Source organism: Sipha flava, unplaced genomic scaffold, assembly GCF_003268045.1.
Source record: "Sipha flava isolate LNK unplaced genomic scaffold, YSA_version1 270_pilon_pilon, whole genome shotgun sequence".
In the NCBI taxonomy this organism is placed as follows: Eukaryota; Metazoa; Arthropoda; class Insecta; order Hemiptera; family Aphididae; genus Sipha; species Sipha flava.
In genome coordinates this window covers 88,572-109,140 of record NW_020272934.1, presented here as the reverse complement: position 1 = coordinate 109,140, position 20,569 = coordinate 88,572, and the positions used below count along the sequence as shown (strand labels likewise).

Sequence of the window (20,569 nt, the reverse complement as noted above, 5' to 3'; positions counted from 1 at the left end):
AATGCGTGACGATAAACGCGGGAATGTGACGATCATTACATAAAAATTATGTTTTGATTCCAACGACTAATGAATTAAAACGTGCAAGTGTTTGGTTCTTAATTACCTTAATTTATATAATCAATGTTTACTTATTACCTTAACTGCCTACTATGACCGGGACGTGTTTTTCTCGAAGTACACACGATCCGTACAAATATTAATAATTTCCAAAACATATTCATTATGAGTCTAAACACGCGTACGTACATTTCGGAAAATCTTCTGAGAGTTATAACAGCCGTCCGACGAAACAATAGCCATTATTACGATTTTATTCCGACACTCATGTATGTTGCACAAGTTGGATAAGAATTGAAATAATCATACGAATCGTATAGAAACACGTTCTCAATTATTATTATGTTCGTTTTGCTTCGATATATCATATGCATTTTTCTCTACTTACTTACTTTTTCTTTTACTCAAGACAATAACTTAACAGATCGGAAACTACTAATGTTGATTTTTAATTAAATAATGACGCAAATCGTAAATGAACGCGTGTTTCTTGAAATGAGTCGGGAACATTTTATAATTATAACTCATTTTATTTCATTAGGTAACATTATTTGTTGATGAATAATATTACTGTGTTATATTTTTAATGATTGTAATTGCTTTGGGAAATCAACACCATTTACGTAATTGAAAATGATTTTCTATAATTTATTTAATTGTTATATAATTAAATCTGTAATCGGCGTATTTTATTTACAATGATTGTAATATTTACCTAATATAATGAGAATTGATATTGTTATTCGACGGTCGGTACAAAAGATCATTTAAATGTGCTCTTAAGTTGTGTGGCTTTGTAATTATTATTTTAAGTCAATTAAGATAAAAACTATATTAGTATTTACTGTTTAGTATTATAATATAATGAATCATACTGACATTTAACGTAGATTGAAAACCAGACACATATGTTTACGATAAAGCTATATAATATTATGTTTTCCATAATTTTAACTCGGTTTCGCCACTTGAAATTAAATTTTATTCCAATCTTTTACACTCGATACAGATTCTTATTGGTTCAAAAGTCTTTAAACTTAATAATGCATAGATAACACATTTTAATATTATATTTATTTAAAACGTTTAAGACCAATATCAATTATATGCACGTACAATACATAATATATTTATATAAGATTCGATAGCTTTATAACTTTATATGTATTTTTTTTTTTTTTTTTTATTATAATCAGCAGCGGTATAAATAATAAGTACCTAATAACACATTTCAGACGTTATTTGCCAACAGCGATTTAATAATAATAATTACAATGATTATCAAATCGAAACAAACGACTAACGGCAGTTAATTGTTTAGTAAAAAGTGAGTACGCTAAAAATCATGAGCTGGTGTAATAAAAAATATTACTCTAGGCGTTATTTTCTTCCTTCGATGAATCACACACGTATTTTCACCAAAATAATTAAAACCGAAGTTCGCCATTCGTATTCATTAATCTACTCGCTAAACATGTATGAGAGTATATCGTTTTCAAAAAGACTTTGTATTCACATTTCATGTTACTTCATACATTTTTATTGTAACAAATATTTACGTCGTACAATAATTTAAAAGCAGTTTACCATTTGTTTTATAACAAAGAGATAAGAACATGCAACATACCAAATGGATAAAGTTAATGAGATAATACATAACCGTGTGTCATTTGCGTTTTATGGAATAAACACGTAAAATGTCAATCGTACATACAAGTCAAATATTGACTTCCGAGACAAAATGTTTTTTGTCTCGACCAAACAAGTCGGAGAACAGCGTCGAATCGAGAGTAAATCGTAGTACTCGATTGAAAAGATTTTTCACTTAATGCACAGCGCATTCGGTCGATTAATTAAACATTTTAAAACCATTAATGTTCGTAACTCTTTGACCGGTCGCCTGTTGATTCCTGATATCGGTACTAGTTAAAACGTTATTAATTGCAGCGAGTAGGTGATTCACCACAAATTAGGTAAAACAGATTATAGTATAATATTTGAGTCTTTGGTCACTACGGCCAGATCACCAATAATTCAATTTTAATTTTAATCGCGGATATCGTCGACTCGGGTTAGAAATCGAGATTTCCGCACGACTTAAGCTAAAAAACTATTACCAGTGCCGTATTCGTACAAAAACTACCGATATATGGGATACGTATAAGTACGAATGGACATATTTTACTCTAGAGTCGAGGTGTATAATGTCGTTATACTAATGACAATACCATATATGGTATACCATATACGTATCTGACATTTTACATGAAATGACATTTTTGGTATCCAAATATTTGTTATCTCCTCGCACGCAAAATTTATTTTCGTTCAACAACCTAAAATAAATTATTTCCCCTCCAAACCGGATATATTATTTAGAATTTTTACAAATTTTAACCATGCTAAAACACTGCTCAATAACACGTGAGTAACTACTCTAAATTTTAAACAGCAACCAAATTCAAAGAATTTTATTAAATATAATGTTGAATAATCGTAACTTAAACTTGGTAAAAAAATATGAGGCGTGTAATATTTGTTAACTTATATTATTCGGTTTTTTTCACTCTCCTGAACAATAATTGGTGAAATGTAGATACGTGGTATTGTCATTAGTCATTAACGATATTTCAGTCGAGTATTAAAATACAATGTTACGTGCATAATCATCTTTTTCTAAAAGCCATTTATACAATATCATATTCATACATAATATGTATGTATATATTATATGACTAAGAAAAGGATAAGTGTTGTCGAACAACTACAAAATTGTTCAATTATAGATTTCGAGTTCCGACAACCACTCGGCGTTAAGTGGTACCCAAATGAAAAGTGAAAAAAAAAATGAAGTGAATATTTATCGCGGTATGCATACGATAGAAAACTCGTGGACGAAGGGTTTTATACCTACGGTAACCGAACCGATTCGACATTACCGTTTATATGTAAACGATTCGATCCGATCGGGATAACTACCGATCTAAGTACGAATATACGTACCAATCGTATAATAATAATATCATGTACGCTCATAATCGAAAAACGATTATAAAAACGATTGCGTTCTAATAATAACAGTTATTATTAGGGCTCGGATGTTTATGCACTTTAAACTACTGTAATATGCATGCATTTATGCATGAAAAAATTGCGAAATATCTAATCAAAATATGCGCTAAAAATTATAAAATATGCATTTTTAGCCAATAAAAACATCAAATTATGAACAAAAAATTAAAATACATTTTTTAAATTTGTATAGCGTTTTATTTACTTTAATTTACATTATTATTTATTTTTTATTACATTATTAGCGTTACACTGTAATACTATGGTTTTTTTAATTTGATTAAATTTATATATCACTAAGTAAATTTTTGTACCGAGAAAAATTTTGTTCTACATCAACTGATGTTATTGGAGCATATTTGATGAATGCAAGATCCTCAACCTTCAGTTTATTTTTTATTAATTATTTACTATCAATTCTAATTGTACAATGCAATGATTTTGATTTTTGAGTAATTTTTAAACTTTGATAAATTTATAAAACAAATGTTTATCATTTTTTTTATTTCATATTTTATATACATTTGTTTCATTTTTATGTCATATTTTGAGTAATTTGTAATTTTCGATAAATTTATATAGAATTTTATAGTAAAATAAAGTAAAATATTCAAAAAAAAAGTATTTTTATCAATTTAAAACAAATATTTGTCATTTTTAAGGACATTTTTGTCATTTTTTAATATTTTTAAGGTCATCAACTTCCGGGCCCTATATTTAGGTACCGTAGTCCCGAACAAACACGATAAATTGATAATAATTTATTTTTAATTAAATATTTATATTTTACGTCAATGCGTGTTATATTGTAGTTACCACGTCCTATAAAATGTATATATACAAATCGTGAAATTAATTGTATAGTTGGTTAATTTAAATGGTTTTTAAAAAAAAAAAAAAAAGGTACTGAAATATGTTAGTTTTATTTTCAAAATCCCAAAATATGCAAAAGTATGCGAAATGAAAATAGTATTATTTGATTCAGTAGAACATGAATTAAATTTGTATCCAGGTTAACATTAAATTGGATAAATAGAAAAAATATGCAATTTCATAAATATCCGAGCACTAGTTATTATTATAATAATAATATTCGTCTCCGTCCACTGCTGTTGTTCGTACAAAACATAAAACGGTTTGTATAGCGATAGCGGTAAAGCGTACACGTATAATATCAGCGACAACGCAATCGCACGCAATCCAATGACGGTGTGTTTACGAGGATATGTGTATTTTTAATTTTCATTGTGACACTTTGTACCAGTGATTCCCAACCGGTGCGGGAGATCAAATTCGTCGTCCCTACCGAGGGATTCGGTTGCTCCGTAGGTGATCGTCGTGTGATGACGATCGCGTGCAATTATATATTTCGTACGCAGACACAGGCGTGGATCCGGAGTAATTATTAGACGGGGAGGGGGAGAATTATAAGTGGTGGACATGATATAATGTATATAAAATTAAATCGTTCTATAATAATATTATAAGTGTTACCGTTTACCATCAATATTTCTTAACACTGTTAAAAATAATAAACTTTCAATTAAAAGTTTTTTTTTAAAAAAAATAGGTAGCTACATTGAAAGGTAAAACTTTTTGTTTAAGAACAATAAAAAAAAATATTAAATATGAAATTAAATTAAAAAATTATAGAGCGAAATCTAATTTTCTTTTGGTTTTATGAAAACGTGTCAATACATAGTTGCTCTAGAAAAAAATATAATTTTTATTGTCGCTTGACGTATAATATCGTTACGTTTCGTGATATTTGGGGAGAAGCATCGCTCCCATGGCCTCCCTTGTATCCGCGCCTACGCAAATATAACGTTTTGAAATACCAACGACGATCTGTAGGGTTGACAGCGAGGAAAAACACGACGATCAAGAAATTAAAACTAAAAGTAACACGTTAAAACCGCATTACTTTGGACTGTTGTGCGCCGACAACAATGGATGTTACATTAATGACGATTGACCTACTGCGTACGCAGTTGGTAATGTACACACAGATAACATTTGAATACAGCCGTTGTCCCATGGGCGGATCCAGCATCTATTTATGGTCAGGGTACTTCGTAGAATTATATTATGATGTCTTGGAAGGGCCCTAGACCCTCCCCGAAAAAAAAATGTGATAATATTGTATTAAAACTGTTAACGTTTATTTTTTCCATCTATTATTTAGTTCTTCCGAATATGCTTTATTTTTAATGTAATTTGAATCCCAGCATCTGATGACGTCTGTAATCGCATTTCTCAACGCTAATCATCCGTCCATGCTCCATGGATATGTTTGTTACCGTCGTCCGGATCCATAGGAATACCGAACTATTTTGTTTCAATTCGCCAAACGGTAGGCATCAGTTCGTATCAGGTAACATGCAGAGGAGGAACTAGGGGGTGGAAGACGAGGATTCATCCCCGAGCGTAAAATTTTAGAGGGTGTAACTTTTGTAATTATTAACAACTAATTTAATATTTTTAACTTTGTTATATATTGTTATTAGGCTAAGACTCAATAAGTATGATTGTATATTAATAATAAAATAAAAGATTCTCGAGAAGAGTATTTGGTTATTGGTCTATGATAGGGCGTAATTTTAACATTTTCCCTGGGCATAAAAATTCATAGTTCCACCTTTGGTAACAGGTACCTCCACGTAGGGCTGTTCGATTATTTCGAATTAATCGATTATTACCATTATTTTTTCTCGTCGATTATTTTACAGTTTTTATAAAATTCGATTAATCGCCAAATAATCGAAGTAATTGAATTTCCGATTAATCAAATAATCGAAATACTCGAATTTCTGATTAATCAATATATATATTTATAATATTAGATTACCTGATTACATACTTAAATTTTAAACCTGTGCTAAATGCTAATATGATGTTCTGGGTTAAATGATTCGGAATGTATTAAGGATAATATTATACAAGTGGACATCTACATCAACATTTCATACTGCAACAGTGCATTTTTAAGGGATTTTCACTGGACGACAAAAAAATGTTAAAACTCAAAGCAGTCAACGTATATTACCACAGTATGATGATAATACGATATATATATATATATAAATATATAAATATATATAATGAATCATTGATGATATTCACGTCCGCTTCGCATAATTTCGCTCAATCTTTCAAAATTCTATCGACAAAATATAATCACTGGGCGACATTTGTGTTGCCTAGTTAACTAGTCAAAAAATGCACTGCACTGCAAATCTTGTTGAAAATTGTGTAGAATTTAAGGAATCAATTTATCCACTGTAAAAAACTCGATTAATCGGTTAATCAGTTAATAAAAAAAATAATAGATTAATCGGTTATTCAGATATTAAAAAATTCGGTTATTGATTAATCAGTCGTTAAAAAATCGATTTTCGGTTTGAATATTAATATTCAATTAATCGAAATAATTGATTATCTAAAACTTGAAATTAATAATCGAATGGTAAAAAAAATAATCTAACAGCCTTACCTCCGCGTATACGTTTTTGACGTTGCGCCGCGGCTTTTGACGTTGCGGTGTACCTAACGTGCGCGTGTTACGTGCTTACGGTTTTAGACACGGCGGATCGATGATCATCAACGTAAATAGCTTTGACAACGGTGTGTTAAAAATCGAATTCCTACAGTCCGTTGACCGATATTCAGCCGTAGCGTTTGTACAAGACAATATTATAACAGCTCGGTGTTCAGTTGTTCACTTAAAATTTGTTCATTCGTTGGTTTTTGTACATTTTTTTAACACGTGCGCGTTCAAGTTTTATGAACAAATTAACGTGTACCTAAATTTTTCCGTTCATTTAAACTTTATTATTTTATATCAACGAATCACCGACGTGTACTCGCATGAATAGGACCTTTACAAAATGTATTTGATATATTTTCATTTATGTTTAAAACCTGTATTCAGGGTCGGCGCAACGGCAGTGCAACCGGTGCACCTGCACAGGGCCCCGCACAAATTTGGGGTCCCGCGGAAAACAAATCATTACTGAATAATTATTATAATTTAGAAAATATTACATTATCAATAAAAATATAATATTTTAAGCTACAGATCCTAGCGAAAAGTCAAGAAAAAAATCGTTCTAAAAATATAACCAATAATAAATAATATATTATATTACTTTATATATATAATTAAAAAATAAAGAGTATATAATAAATATTAATTGTTGTGTATTATTTTATTTCAACTATTTTGCACGGGGCCTCGCAATTTGTAGCGCCGGTCCTGCCTGTACTTAAACATATTAAATAGTCAATATTTGTTATTAATACGTGTATTTTCAAAACGATAAACAAATTTGAACGCTCCAAAAAATCGTTCAAATTCATTGAAAAGATAAACGTCGTTCACGTTCTAATTGAAAAAAAGCTAGTGACGTTCGCAAAATAAATACGACCGTGAACGTGTGAACGACGTTCTTTCCAAACACTGTAACAGCTCACCTACGCACGTATGCGACCGAGGGGCTTCCATTTATAGTACACACAATTCATTTGATTTTTTTTTTTTCAAATTATTCCTATAACGATTGTGCGCGCAAAATAAATTAAAATTAAATCCAATTTGATTTTATAAATATTAGCATATCACGTGAGTTCGATAACATTGTTCACGGTACGCCACGGTTTCGAATCGACATTTCATCGAACCGCATTTGTCTATAGTGATAATTAAAACAAATAAATTATACATAAATACCTACATATTTACATTTGTGTGTCGAAAGTAAAACAAACCAAAAGCGACTATAATCATTCTCGGTACTACATGCATACATTTTTCAGTTAGGGTATGTCGAGAATTGTGTGAGGAATCGACGACTATTAGAAAACCCGTGCAATATAATAGAACAACATTATAAATGCTAAACCGATAAGAATTCAAATAAAAACGAACCGACTTCCTTGTATTATATTTCATTATAAATATATTATATTTATCCGAGTGATAGTAAAGTCGAATGCCGGAATACGGTTAAGTAATGTGTTTTTGGAGAAGAAAACGATCCGGTCGACCGCTTTTAAGTTAATCATATGATAACAACTTGGTTTGTTACCACATAAATTTTACATTTTTTTTTCTACTTATCATTTCAGTAGGTTTCGATTATGTGCATAGAGAGTAGAGGCATTGGTGGACTTAGGATTTAATTTTTTTTTTTTTGTGATAGGGGCTATTGAAGTTCAAAAAAATCTTTGAAAAAAAAGAAAAAGAAATATGTAACATACAGCCTTTATGTAAATAAATACCAAACTTGCATAAAATACTTATGATCGAATACATATTCTGAATACTTAAAAAAATGTATTAAAATTAAATATTCAAATACTTTATGATGATAATATGCCCTAAGTATTTGGAATACTTCACAAAAAGTATCTATTGGAAATATATTAAGAATATGTAGATTTATAATTTTTTTTTATAGATTTCAATAGCAAAAATAATAATTCAAATTGTTTATTTTTTCAATTCGATAGGTCTGAATGAACAGAATAATACAATTGACATTTTATACATATATTTCAGTTATAAAATTATTTCAATTCAAATTGTAATATTGTGATTCATTTAAATATTAAATTTGGTGAGTAAGTACTAAATAAAACAATAAGCAAGAAAAATACTCACAACTGATATTTAAATTATTGACATTTAATACTGTATTTGTATATAGTTATAATACTAATACTAATAATTAAATATTTGTATACCTGTATACAAGATGTAACCGAAGAGCTAACCTATTTATAACCTAAATACATGCTAACTTGTGTTTTTATCAAAATTAATTTTTTTTATTTTAAATATACAATTGAAAAAAATCATACAATATGTAAGTAAAAAATAAAAAAGAATAAAAGTAATAACATGGTTAATTCAAATTATATGGGTCAATTCTTACTGTTACACTCTGTATATAAACATAAAAAAAAAAAATTTAATTAGATAATGAAATCATAATTATTTAAAAACTTATCAATAGGTTTTATCTCTTTTTTGAAAAAACAGCTTCACCAATGCTAAATATGTAATTAACAGCAGTACTGCTGTGATGTATAGAGTAATGGTATGGTAGAGTATGATAGAGTGATGTATTCAGTTTAAAAAACACGTTTTTACTGTCTGTGTTTCAAACAATGTATTTAGATTTTTTGTCAAAAAGTTTCTTGCTAATCAAATTCACTTTCAATTTCTTTTTAGAACCAGTCAGAAAAATGATTTGTATCATCACTCATATCTGATACTTACCTCAGTTTCAGGCGTATTAGCATATATATTGGTTAACCAGATGGTTTTAAGAAAGGAATGAGAAACAGTTCCAGATAACAAAATAGATTGGTCAAAATATTTTTAAAAAGTTTTTCCACGTTAGTTGAACTCTTTTCATTTTTGAAAATTGACCCACTAAAATGATTAACCTTTATTTAACTGCTCACTGTATAAAAATAGTAGAAAACCAAATAATATAATAATACTATAAAATATTAATAAAATATTTGAGTACAAATGCGATTTATATGGAAAATTAACGAAGTTATTTAGATAATGTGATCGAATGTTAAAACAGTGATCGGAATATTAACCAAGTTTGATAAATACTCATATCAGGGGTGGATAGGTTCATAGGAAATAAGGGTTTTTCCCTGTGGGCCCTTGTCCTATATTATGTCGGTAGCCCCCTCGATACCACTAATTTTTTCATAAAAATTTATTATTTTTTTTATAGTTAAATTATTTAAATTAAATTAGGACGAGTAAATATAATACATTTTTTATAAGCGAATTTTTTTTTCATTTTAGTGGTCCCATTAAAATATTTCTCTGTAACAAAAAAACTACCTATCCACCTCTGACTCATACAATTATTTTTTGAGTACAAAGGCATTATTCAATCCAAAAAGAACAATTACAGTGTTCAGTGTTATACAATTAAAAATATAAACATTAGTTGTTATTTAATTACAAGTCAACAACAAAGTACAAACGTACTATAAAAGTGTATAGTGTAATCAGTAAAATTAACGGCAACTAGTTAACATTACATAGGAGGGGGGGCTAATTCTATATATGCCCACCACTAAGTCCTCCATACGAGCAGAGAATGTATTGTACATAATATAGATCTATTGAAGAATACTAAATGAGTATATCTAAATATTAATGACTAGATCTACGGATGTACTCGCATATGCGATGGAACGCGAGGATTGCAATGCTGGTCTGGTTTTGTTTGCTTACACTAATGAGAAGGTTTTCGAATGTGCAATGTTCGGAAAATAAACAAATTACGAGTAACATATTTTATTAGTCGGTATCTGCAATACACTATATTTAATTAAACCATATTATCATTGTGAGTAATTCGCCCAATTAATTATTATAATGTACAATAACTAGGGACCAGATTTATATGCACAAAAAATCCTCAAAATATGCTTCTAAAAATGCTGTAATATGCTATAAAATATGTATTTATTTTTAAATATTCATTAAAATGCTGTTTAAAATTATTTACAAATATTATAAATGTAAAAATAATCATTAATTAATACGGTATTAAAAAAAGTATAAAAAGCTTTTAAAATATTTTGTCCACTTTATCGCCATTTAACATTATTTATCTTCAATCTATAAAGTATAAGTACCAACATTAATAAAAAATGAAAACAAAAATTGAATTCATATTTTACCTTATTGCATTGGATGATATGAGTATGTAATCTTATCTTTGGAAATAAGGACCGGTAGCAATTTTATCGATATTATGTGACTGTGATCGTGAAAATACGACGAAAACGAATATATGTGCTATTAATAATAATATGCACTATAAAAATACAAATATACATTAAATACGCATTTAATAGGTAAAAACGTTGAAATATGCAAAATAATATTAGTGTTGTTTTAATAAGAAAGATCTAAATCGGGGACAATGCTTATCAGATTTTAAAAAGCTTATTCCAATACATATATGCATTTGCATATAAATCCGGTCCCTAATAATTATATAAAATACACAAATTGTAACTATTTTTAATTATTTGTATTTCTATTTAATTTAACGATCTTTACTAATTCTTCACTAATTACAATTTGATGTATGTCACGATAAAAAGAGATTTAAATGTTGTCGTAAAATAAACATCTATAGAAAATTTGATGTTGTTTAATATAATATAATTTTTATTTATACATAATCATTATTACTTTGATTGATTGTTGAGGGCAGGGATAACTGTAGTTATACGACAAGAAAATATAAAAGCGTGCAGAATTGCATTCATCGTAAAAATGAGTGGGTATGCGGTGTATTCGCCTTGAGGAGCTCACACATCAAATTTAGTCGGAATCGATTCCGCAGAATCTTATTCCCGAGCGATCACTTATTTTGGTGTCGTTAAGATATGCTACAATATTTTTTTTAGCATTACACAACGAAGGGAGATTTTGAAATAAAAAATGTAAGAATCACTTCACTCTCTTTCGGATACAAGGTGAGCTGCTGGAATGAATGCTATCAAAATATTCACAAAAAATTTAGAAACTTAATCTAAACTCGAAAACTCATCGATATGTCAGTGGCATTTTGAATTAGTTGAAAGTGTATATGTATGTATGGGGCAAAAAGGGGCCCCGATTTCTTCTCCGCGGCCCTACGGCCGTCCAGTCTAGTTTTTAGCTTTGACTAAACGCAACCACTATGTACTATATAAAAACATATACGTTGCACTGTATTATATGAAATCGCATAAAAAATAATCGACGGACTTTGAGACAAAAAACCATTTGTTATGTTTCGTCAATTTTGTTTGTAAATCTAATTATCGACCATATCAGGTTAGTATAAAAATGTTACAGCACAGTGAACACTTCCTTCCGTAGCTTTCACGCTTAAAAACAATCAAAATCAATGTATAATAATAAATGTATTTGTACATTCGTCGATACATTTTTTTATATATCATTATCATTTTGCTGGATTATTGTAGAAACGAAACTGCAGTTGTGAAGTTTGATTTACTCTCATATTCAGAAACACGTGACAAAAATAATTGCAATACGTAACGTCGTCGAAACCGGCAAATAAAGGAATCGTTTGTTTTTCATATTAATGAATGCACTGTCGGATCAAGGATTATCGTCGAGTTACGTATAACGCGTGTGCCTAAATACAATTAGTATCATTTGAAAAATAGTAAAAATATTATTTTTCCTTTTGCTATTTTTATGCAAATTTAATTGTTAAATATCCGTTTATAACTTATCATATCATGTGCCAAAAGTTATTAACATAACACAGTTGCGTTCAGAGTAAAAAGCCTTCTTAACGGTAATGCATCAAATTAGTATTATCCGTCTACTTTTTCATTCCATCCTTTCTATGAAACTATTCTTAAGATGCATACGAGTTTGACAACCCTTTTTCTCTCCCTCTAACGACGTCATTCTTGTCCCGGTCCAGTGGTGACGTGAAATTTTTGTATTTCACGAGGAATGTGTAAACGCTAGACGTCGACGCAATTTGTCTAGGTGTAATGGCCTCCATCACGCCACCAATACCCACGGAGCTGTGCCTATACAGTACCTGTTCCTAAATACGCCTCGAATTAAAAAAAAAGCGAACAAGAACAGAAAGTGTTAGATGATCGAGCCGTAGAACGAGTTGGGATTTCTTAACTCGTACTCGACCACAATTAAAAAAATAAGGTTTTTTAGTTTGAATATTTGAAAGCATCGTAGTAGAATATTTCTAAAATGTAACCTGGTTATGCACAAAAAATCTAAATAATTTAGAGTATTATCTATTCCATGTAATCACCAATAAACGGCGAATAAGAAGTTGAGTAATTTATTACGAACATGAATTACAAATAAAATATTAGAATTTATGAATGAATTTTAAATTACTCAGATTATTATAAATGTATAATTTTAAGACCACAATTTTAAGTATATGCTTTTTGTCAATAAGAGGTATTTAGAAATAACATAAACAAAATTTGAATAATTTTTATTTATTATAAAATATATTCAATTCAATAATCAATACACATGTATTATAAACATTATGAAATTTATCAATTAAAACAATTGTGTGTATAAACATAATAAATAAATATTATTTAAATATTTTAATTTAATATAACTATATTCACTAATCAATTTCAGTATCTGAACAATAATGGTGTATAAAAAAAGTATACTTTTACAGTGATATAAAAACGTACAATAAAAAAATAATATCCATTCAAAAATATCATGATTTTACAATACTGATACACAACATTATAAACTTAACAATAATTGTTTTAAATATTGCCAAAATACTATTATTATTATTACACAGAAAGACATTTAATTTACAATGATATAAAATAATTTAAAAAAATAAAGTTTTCCTTTAAGAATTATTAACATGTTAAGATAATAACTATAAAATATAGTACCAAAAGTACCAATTTAAAATATGGGATCAGTAGGTGGGTTATATGTTGACAATAATCATTTTACATATAAAAATTGGAATCACAAAATATATTAATAGTAGTGCCAATCTAATATTACATTTTCATTGCATATAAAGTGAATCATTAACATTAAACATTCCATGATTGCATTATATATTCTTGGAAATATTTTTTTTTAATTTTAAAAATATTATGAAATATATTAAAATCTTCATTATAATTAACAAGAATGCACATAATTTATATTTAATAATTAATTGAATAAATTTATTTTGCATTTATAAATATTTTACCAGAACATTAGATTTATCTTTTATTCTCAAAAAAGTTATCATTTTCTATTTAATTTACAAAATATAAAGTAAAATAGGAATAAATATATTATTTGTTCAACATAAACTGTATAAAATATTTAACTATAGTTGTAAAAGTGATAACAAAATAATCAATATCAAGAGAATACCAGTTCCTATATATATTTTTTGCAAGATAATCTAAATGTCAATATTTACCTTGATTTTTTTTTTATAAATTATTAATGATATAATATTAAAAAAACAAATATAATCAATTTTAAATATTATTTTTTATAACGAGAAAGTCTAAAATATATTATCATTCTCTAATTTATTCTACCCATATATTTTCAAAATTAAGTTTTTTTTCATTGACTGTTTTTTTATCTACTAATTTTATATGCAAATAATAAATAATTTTCATTTAAATTTTTCAATAAACAATTAGTTACAGATTTATCCTACATAAAAAAATATTATTGATTCTTATTATGTCACAATTTTAACAGAACTAGTATATCTATGGCGAAATATAAGCATAGATAAATTTATGCACTTAATATAAAATTATTTTTCATTAACTCACTAAAAAAATGTAAATTTTTTATAAGAAAATCAGATATAACTCTTTCTTATATAATGAAAAAATAAATTTTAAACGAAATCAATATTTCAGAAATTCAAGTTTCAGCAACTAATTATGATTTTGAGATAACAGGCAATTCTACAGATTTATTTGTTTGTTGTCTATGTTTTGATAAAAATGTTTGGCTATTGAGTAGTCCTTGATTCATTACTCTCTGGTCAACTGATTCTTGCATTTTGGTTTGTGCCTGCAAATAAGAATAAATATTAAAAATAAATAAAATCTATACTTTATTTTTTATTATATAACAACAAAAACAGAAATAATAAATAAATCTGGTATAAAAATATTTTTGGCTTATATGAATTTATATTTTATTTAAAAAATATGTTAAAACATTTAAAATTGTTAACAGTTTCTATTCAAATAAATTACTTTATCTTATAATAGCAGGATTTAATTTATATAGGAAGTTATATATTTATTATGATATAAATAGGCTAAATAAAATACTAGAATTAATCATTATTAGTAACAATAACTCACTAATTTATAAAATGCAGTAGATATTAATTTTTCCTCAGTTTCTTGTAAAGCTTTATAATTTTCTTGTTCTCTCTGAAATAAAATAAACTTTTTGTTACTTAAAATATTTTTCTATGAAAATAAAAATGTAATATGATTAGAATTATGAATTGGTTAACATTTATAAAATATTTGGGTTTTAACTACTATGTATAAGAAACAATTTAGCATTATGAATTTTTAAAGAAGTCATTTGTTAATAGTGATAATTATTTAATAATATGAATAATAAAATAAAAAACTTTTACCTTTAAATCACTTATTTCTTTGTTGGCTTTCAATAGCCTACTTTGTAATACACTTATATCACTATCAGATGATACACTTTTAGTGTCCATACATTTCACCACAGATTTGGCTTTTTCTATGAATTTTTTATGTTTCTCTTCCCATTCTTGTAATTCTATATCTTTCTGATGAAGAGATACTTGCAGTATATTTATTAATTGATCTGAAATGTAAATAAAATAAATAATTTTATTGGTCAGTAAGTTATTATATTTATCACTATTTGTATGTAGTAAATAAATTTGATTTTTTAATTTTTTTGTAATAACATTTATGATTATTAATTATAACATGAATGAAAATATAAATAAAATTTTTGAAAATCCATGATAAAGTATTTAAGATTATTAAAACACAATTCGGAAATAATACGGATGAATTTTGAATACTAAATTTTTTGAAATAACTTAAAAAATTCAAAATTACTAAATTAAATAAGCCTTTTAAGTTATATCTATAAAATTAACTATCCAAAACCTTTGTCTGATATTGTAGAATTTTTTTCTTCTATGTCCAATGACCTTGTATCTTTTTCACACTGAAGTTGAGTTTGCAGTTCTTTAATTTTTGACTTCCATTCATCGCTATTTTCTTCATTTTGTTCTTTTAATTCAGATTCCAATTCCAATATCTTTTGATTTGCTTTCCTATGATTCAATAATTTTCAATATTAATACTAATTACCAATAATTGTTTAATATTTTTTAATAATAATAAAAAAAAATATAGAATGCAAAACTATTGTGATAAATAATAACCAAATAAGAATCAACACGAAAAATATAATTATTGTTAAATAAGGTACCTATTATCTAAACGCAGTTCATTGTACTGTTGTCTTGTGTTATCCAATAAAGTTTGTAATACGGAAATTTTATCTTCTTCCGGTTCTTTTTGATTCATTTTTAGCATAGTATTCTCATGTTGTAATCTTACTAATTTTTGTCTATAAATTCATAGTTATAAATAGCTATATAATTATACAGGCAAATGGTTAATTTAACAAACTTTAGGTCCATTGCTGATTCCATATCTTCACCAGTGGTTATTTGAGAATGATCAATTGTGTTGGTTTTTTTCATTTGGGTCTGACAGCACTTCAATTCTTCATTTGCTTCTTTTAATGAATCCCTCTCAATCACTAATCTCTAAAAATATAAACATTGATTTATCAAAAATTATAAAAATATCAACTTTATTATAGATTTATTACATCTTTTTCTTTCTGTAAAGTGTTCAAATTTTCCAATAGCTTTTTCGTTTCAAATTCCAATTTATCAACTTTGTTTGTCTCATCATTTAATGTATGGTGAAGTTCGGTAACTTGCTTTTTATACATTTCTAATTGAGATTTCCAAACAGAAGCTTTTTTAATTTCCTACATGAACATACATAAACAGTATAAGTAGTATATATATTTTTTTTAGTTATTACAAATAATCAATAATTAAAGAATTTTAAACTACAAAAAAAATTACTTGTTCTAATTCCATATTTTGTTGGATATATGCTATATTTTTTGTTTCTAATATCTTTACTTGCCGTTTCAAATCTCCTAGTTCTTCAAGTTTTTTTTTATAGGATTGTATTGTTGACTCATATTTCTCAACTCTATCAGCAGTATCACGAAGAATATCTAATTCGTCTTTTAATAATCTTGCTTCTCCAGCAGTTTCTTGTAATAATTCAAACTTTGTTTTAATTTCTGCCATCTCTCTTTCTTGAGTTTCCAGTTTAATCTGATAGTCATCTCTAGCTAAAATGTAATATATTAATTTGGTTAATATATGTAACGATTTTATGGTTGTAATTCACTTTTAACAACAATAATTATATAAAATATTAAAAAATAAATATATATAATAAAACACATATTTTTTTCACGTTTTGTATTTAATACTTTAGAAATAAATTATAAATTATTTAACTTACAAGTCTCAGCTTTATATAATTCTTCTTTCAGTTCTTCGATCTGCCTTCTCTGACCACTACCTTTTAATGGATCCTCAACACTTTCTAAAAGTCGTTCTTCTAAATGTTTTTTTTCATCTAAAATGTATGTTTTTTCTTCTTGTAATAAGCTTATCTGAAAAAAAACCAACAATAATTATTTTAAAATCTTTATTATTTGGCAAATGGCTTTAAATATTTTCATATAAACATAAAGCATTTTTCATAAAGCAAGATTTTAAAAATAATTACTTGCGAGTCAAGTTCAAGACAACGTTGAGTCATTTGATCCCTAGCCTTAGTTACAGCTTGAAGCTCATCAATAAGCTGTTGAATTTGTTCATGGTGATCATTATCAACTCCAATACTTGTAGTGATAATACTTTGTGGATGTCCTTGTATCCTTTCTAAATCCTGTATACATTGCATTATAACAGTTTGGGAATTTTCATCCATTGATCTAATGTTTGTAATATAATCTAAAACAATCATCTCATTTGAATTTATTGCTTGTATATTAAAATAATTATTAGTCATTACTTTGTGCATTTCGACAGTTAACAGCACAACCTAAAATTAGTTGTAATAAACGAGCTAACTCTATAGTATCATCTTGTTCACCTGAGTAAAGAAAACAAATTAGCTAATTGTATAAATATATGATAAGTTAAAATTTCAGTATTTCGTTTAACATTCCAGAACTTTGTTAAATTAATTACCTATTTTGGAAACATCTGGTTTCACAAAAATTCCCATATGTTGTGTGTCGCACTCTTGATAAAAATCATGAATCTTTCCCACAATTTTTTTAAGATTACTAACCTGAAATAATAATTTTTTTAGATTATTTATTGTTAGTTTCACACTGTAGAGCTACCTATTTATTGTAGCAATACTTAGATAAAAAATATTTAAATATAATTTTAAAATAGTCTTAGAATTTAACGAGTTCTTAATTTTTTAATTTTACTATTTTATTAATTTTTTTAAGTTCTAACTTTTTCTTAACTGTTCTAACTTATTAAACTCAATATACATGAATATAAAATTATTTTATTTTATTATAAATTCATTATTTAATTTCATTTAAATTCAAAGTAAGAAAAAAAACAAAACGTTTGATTTAAAGATAATTCTCCACTTTGAAATGAAATCAAAATTTTCATTCGTATTGACAGTTTAATATAAAAATGTGAATTAAATATTTATTTATATTTTATTTATTTATATACAAAATAATCATCATTAAAATAATATAATTCAATATACATATGATTAATAAAAACATAAAAACTAATGGCCATAATGCTGAAACTTATTCTAATGAAAAACATAAAAAAATAAAAAATTTAGTTTTTTTAAAGTTGAGTTAAATAGATTTTATTAGTTTACAAATAAAAATAATAATAAATTATAAATAATACAGATGTATAAATATTTATGTTATATTAACATTTACTTATTAATTAGAAAATGTTTAAATAGAAATAGAATATGTTTAAAAATAACACAAATAATTTACCTTCAGTCTCCAATTAATTCCAACATCTTTTTTAATTTTTGAAAACCAATGATCATCAAAACATTCAGGAGCACTAAAAATTAAATATTATTTTATCTTTAATTTAAAATTATTAACAGGAAATATATTAAATTTGGCTGATTAGACTCAAAAGTGCAATTGAATTGATGATTGTAGAATGACAAGTCACATATTTTATGAAATTAATTTATTTGTAAAAAAATTTACTAATCATGTGTTTTTAAGAGTTGAGTGTAAAAACATCTTTAGAATGTTAACTAAAGACGTTTATACTAATAACTGGATTTCATAAAAATGTGACCAATGACATTTTTGTAATCATCGATTTAATTAAAATACAGTTTTATTAACAGTACCTATTTCTTAGATATTTATATATCAATAAAATTTATATTAAATGATAAAAATAATAATCCATAAATTTACAAACATCATGAATAAATGCATGTAATAAATAGAAATTATTATTTTTTTCCAATGATTTATGTATAATGTGTGCTAGGTCCAAAGTTTTCTGGCCATACCAGGATCTTCACATTATCAAATCTGTCTTTGTTTAGTAAGTAGTTCAACTCTGTTCTGAACCACAGTTTACTTTTTATAGACAAATATTTTATTGAAATTAACCGTGTTTCAATTTTTTTCTTTTGCAAATATTTATAGTAATTTATAGTGATAAAAAGTAAATTTTTTTGAAAAAAAAAAGTTTTGTTACAAACAATAACCATACAAATACTTACATTTGGTTTAATGCCTCAGCTAGAGCAACACCATCAGTAATATCATATAGAGTACGGTGTGGACTTTTAAGGTGTAATGTTTGCAACTAAAAATATGGACACAATATTAATTATTAATATCAACTAGAATAATTAATTTATATAAAATATGGAGCTTATTTACATATCAGTAAGTAAATTATTGTTTTATAGTAAGTAACTTATTTAAAAACAAAATGTTTTATTGATAAACTTACTTTTTGTTAATGTTATTGTATTTTAAGATAGATAAAAGTCATATCAAGTTTATCGTATACATATTACTATATATACTTTAACCATTTTAAGTGACTAAATAACAAGTATTTTTTTAATGTATATGAGCATAATGCGAATTAATAATACTTGCCCATTTCAGAAGTACATTGCACAGATCTTTGTTCTCGATTCTTGTGGTTTGAAATTCCATCGTTGTATTGAATTATTGTTTTGAGCAATGGGACAAATTATCTGAAATGGACATTCGAATGTGTATTGTTAGTGTGCAATGGAAGTTTTAGTTCAAAACATAGTAGAGCTATACGTAATTGGAAACAGTACTTACCGTTTATAACTGATCGTCAACCGAATGAACGGAATACGCGTTTACGGACAAAAACATCGTGGGTGGATCACGAAAAGATCTACCTGTCTGAGCACTGAGTACTAACAACTCTGTAACTCATAGAGAGAGAGACAGAGAGAGTGAGGGAGATCGAGATCGAGAAAGAGAATTGTTTATCCTCTAGGGCGAACGTCCGAACAAAAAAACACGAACGCGCACGCGTACACCAACGTACGAATACACAATGTTCAGCCGTTTAATAGCAAACTATTTTGTTATCAGTGATACGGACGTTCTGTTATCAATGATATCACATGTCGACTGACGTATGTTTTTATTCTAAATTTATTTCTTTATTTT

At 26.8% G+C, this 20,569-nt stretch overlaps 1 protein-coding gene across 1 annotated transcript; it reads right to left on the bottom strand.

The window, feature by feature from the left end:
* Nucleotides 1–14,423: 14,423 nt before the first annotated feature.
* LOC112685234 (protein Hook homolog 3-like) lies at nt 14,424–20,476 on the bottom strand. The gene is made up of 16 exons (XM_025557063.1): nt 20,210–20,476; nt 20,015–20,115; nt 19,627–19,712; nt 18,866–18,938; nt 18,063–18,165; nt 17,884–17,964; nt 17,596–17,822; nt 17,326–17,479; nt 16,872–17,149; nt 16,607–16,771; nt 16,402–16,541; nt 16,199–16,339; nt 15,871–16,040; nt 15,354–15,556; nt 15,067–15,138; nt 14,424–14,767 (listed from the first exon to the last, which is right to left on the bottom strand). Exons 2-16 carry the CDS (start codon nt 20,072–20,074, stop codon nt 14,633–14,635), a joined length of 2,088 nt encoding a protein of 695 aa, XP_025412848.1. The 5' UTR covers nt 20,075–20,115; nt 20,210–20,476; the 3' UTR covers nt 14,424–14,632.
* Nucleotides 20,477–20,569: the final 93 nt, after the last annotated feature.

Excerpts from the sequence above, each read along its gene's own strand:
- LOC112685234 (XM_025557063.1), bottom strand. The coding sequence starts at position 20,074 with ATGGAATTTCAAACCACAAGAATCGAGAACAAAGATCTGTGCAATGTA. Across the intron at positions 17,150-17,325 it reads ATTATATAAAGCTGAGACTT|CTAGAGATGACTATCAGATT; the intron begins GTAAGTTAAATA and ends ATTACATTTTAG. Across the intron at positions 16,772-16,871 it reads AAAATATGGAATTAGAACAA|GAAATTAAAAAAGCTTCTGT; the intron begins GTAATTTTTTTT and ends ATGTTCATGTAG.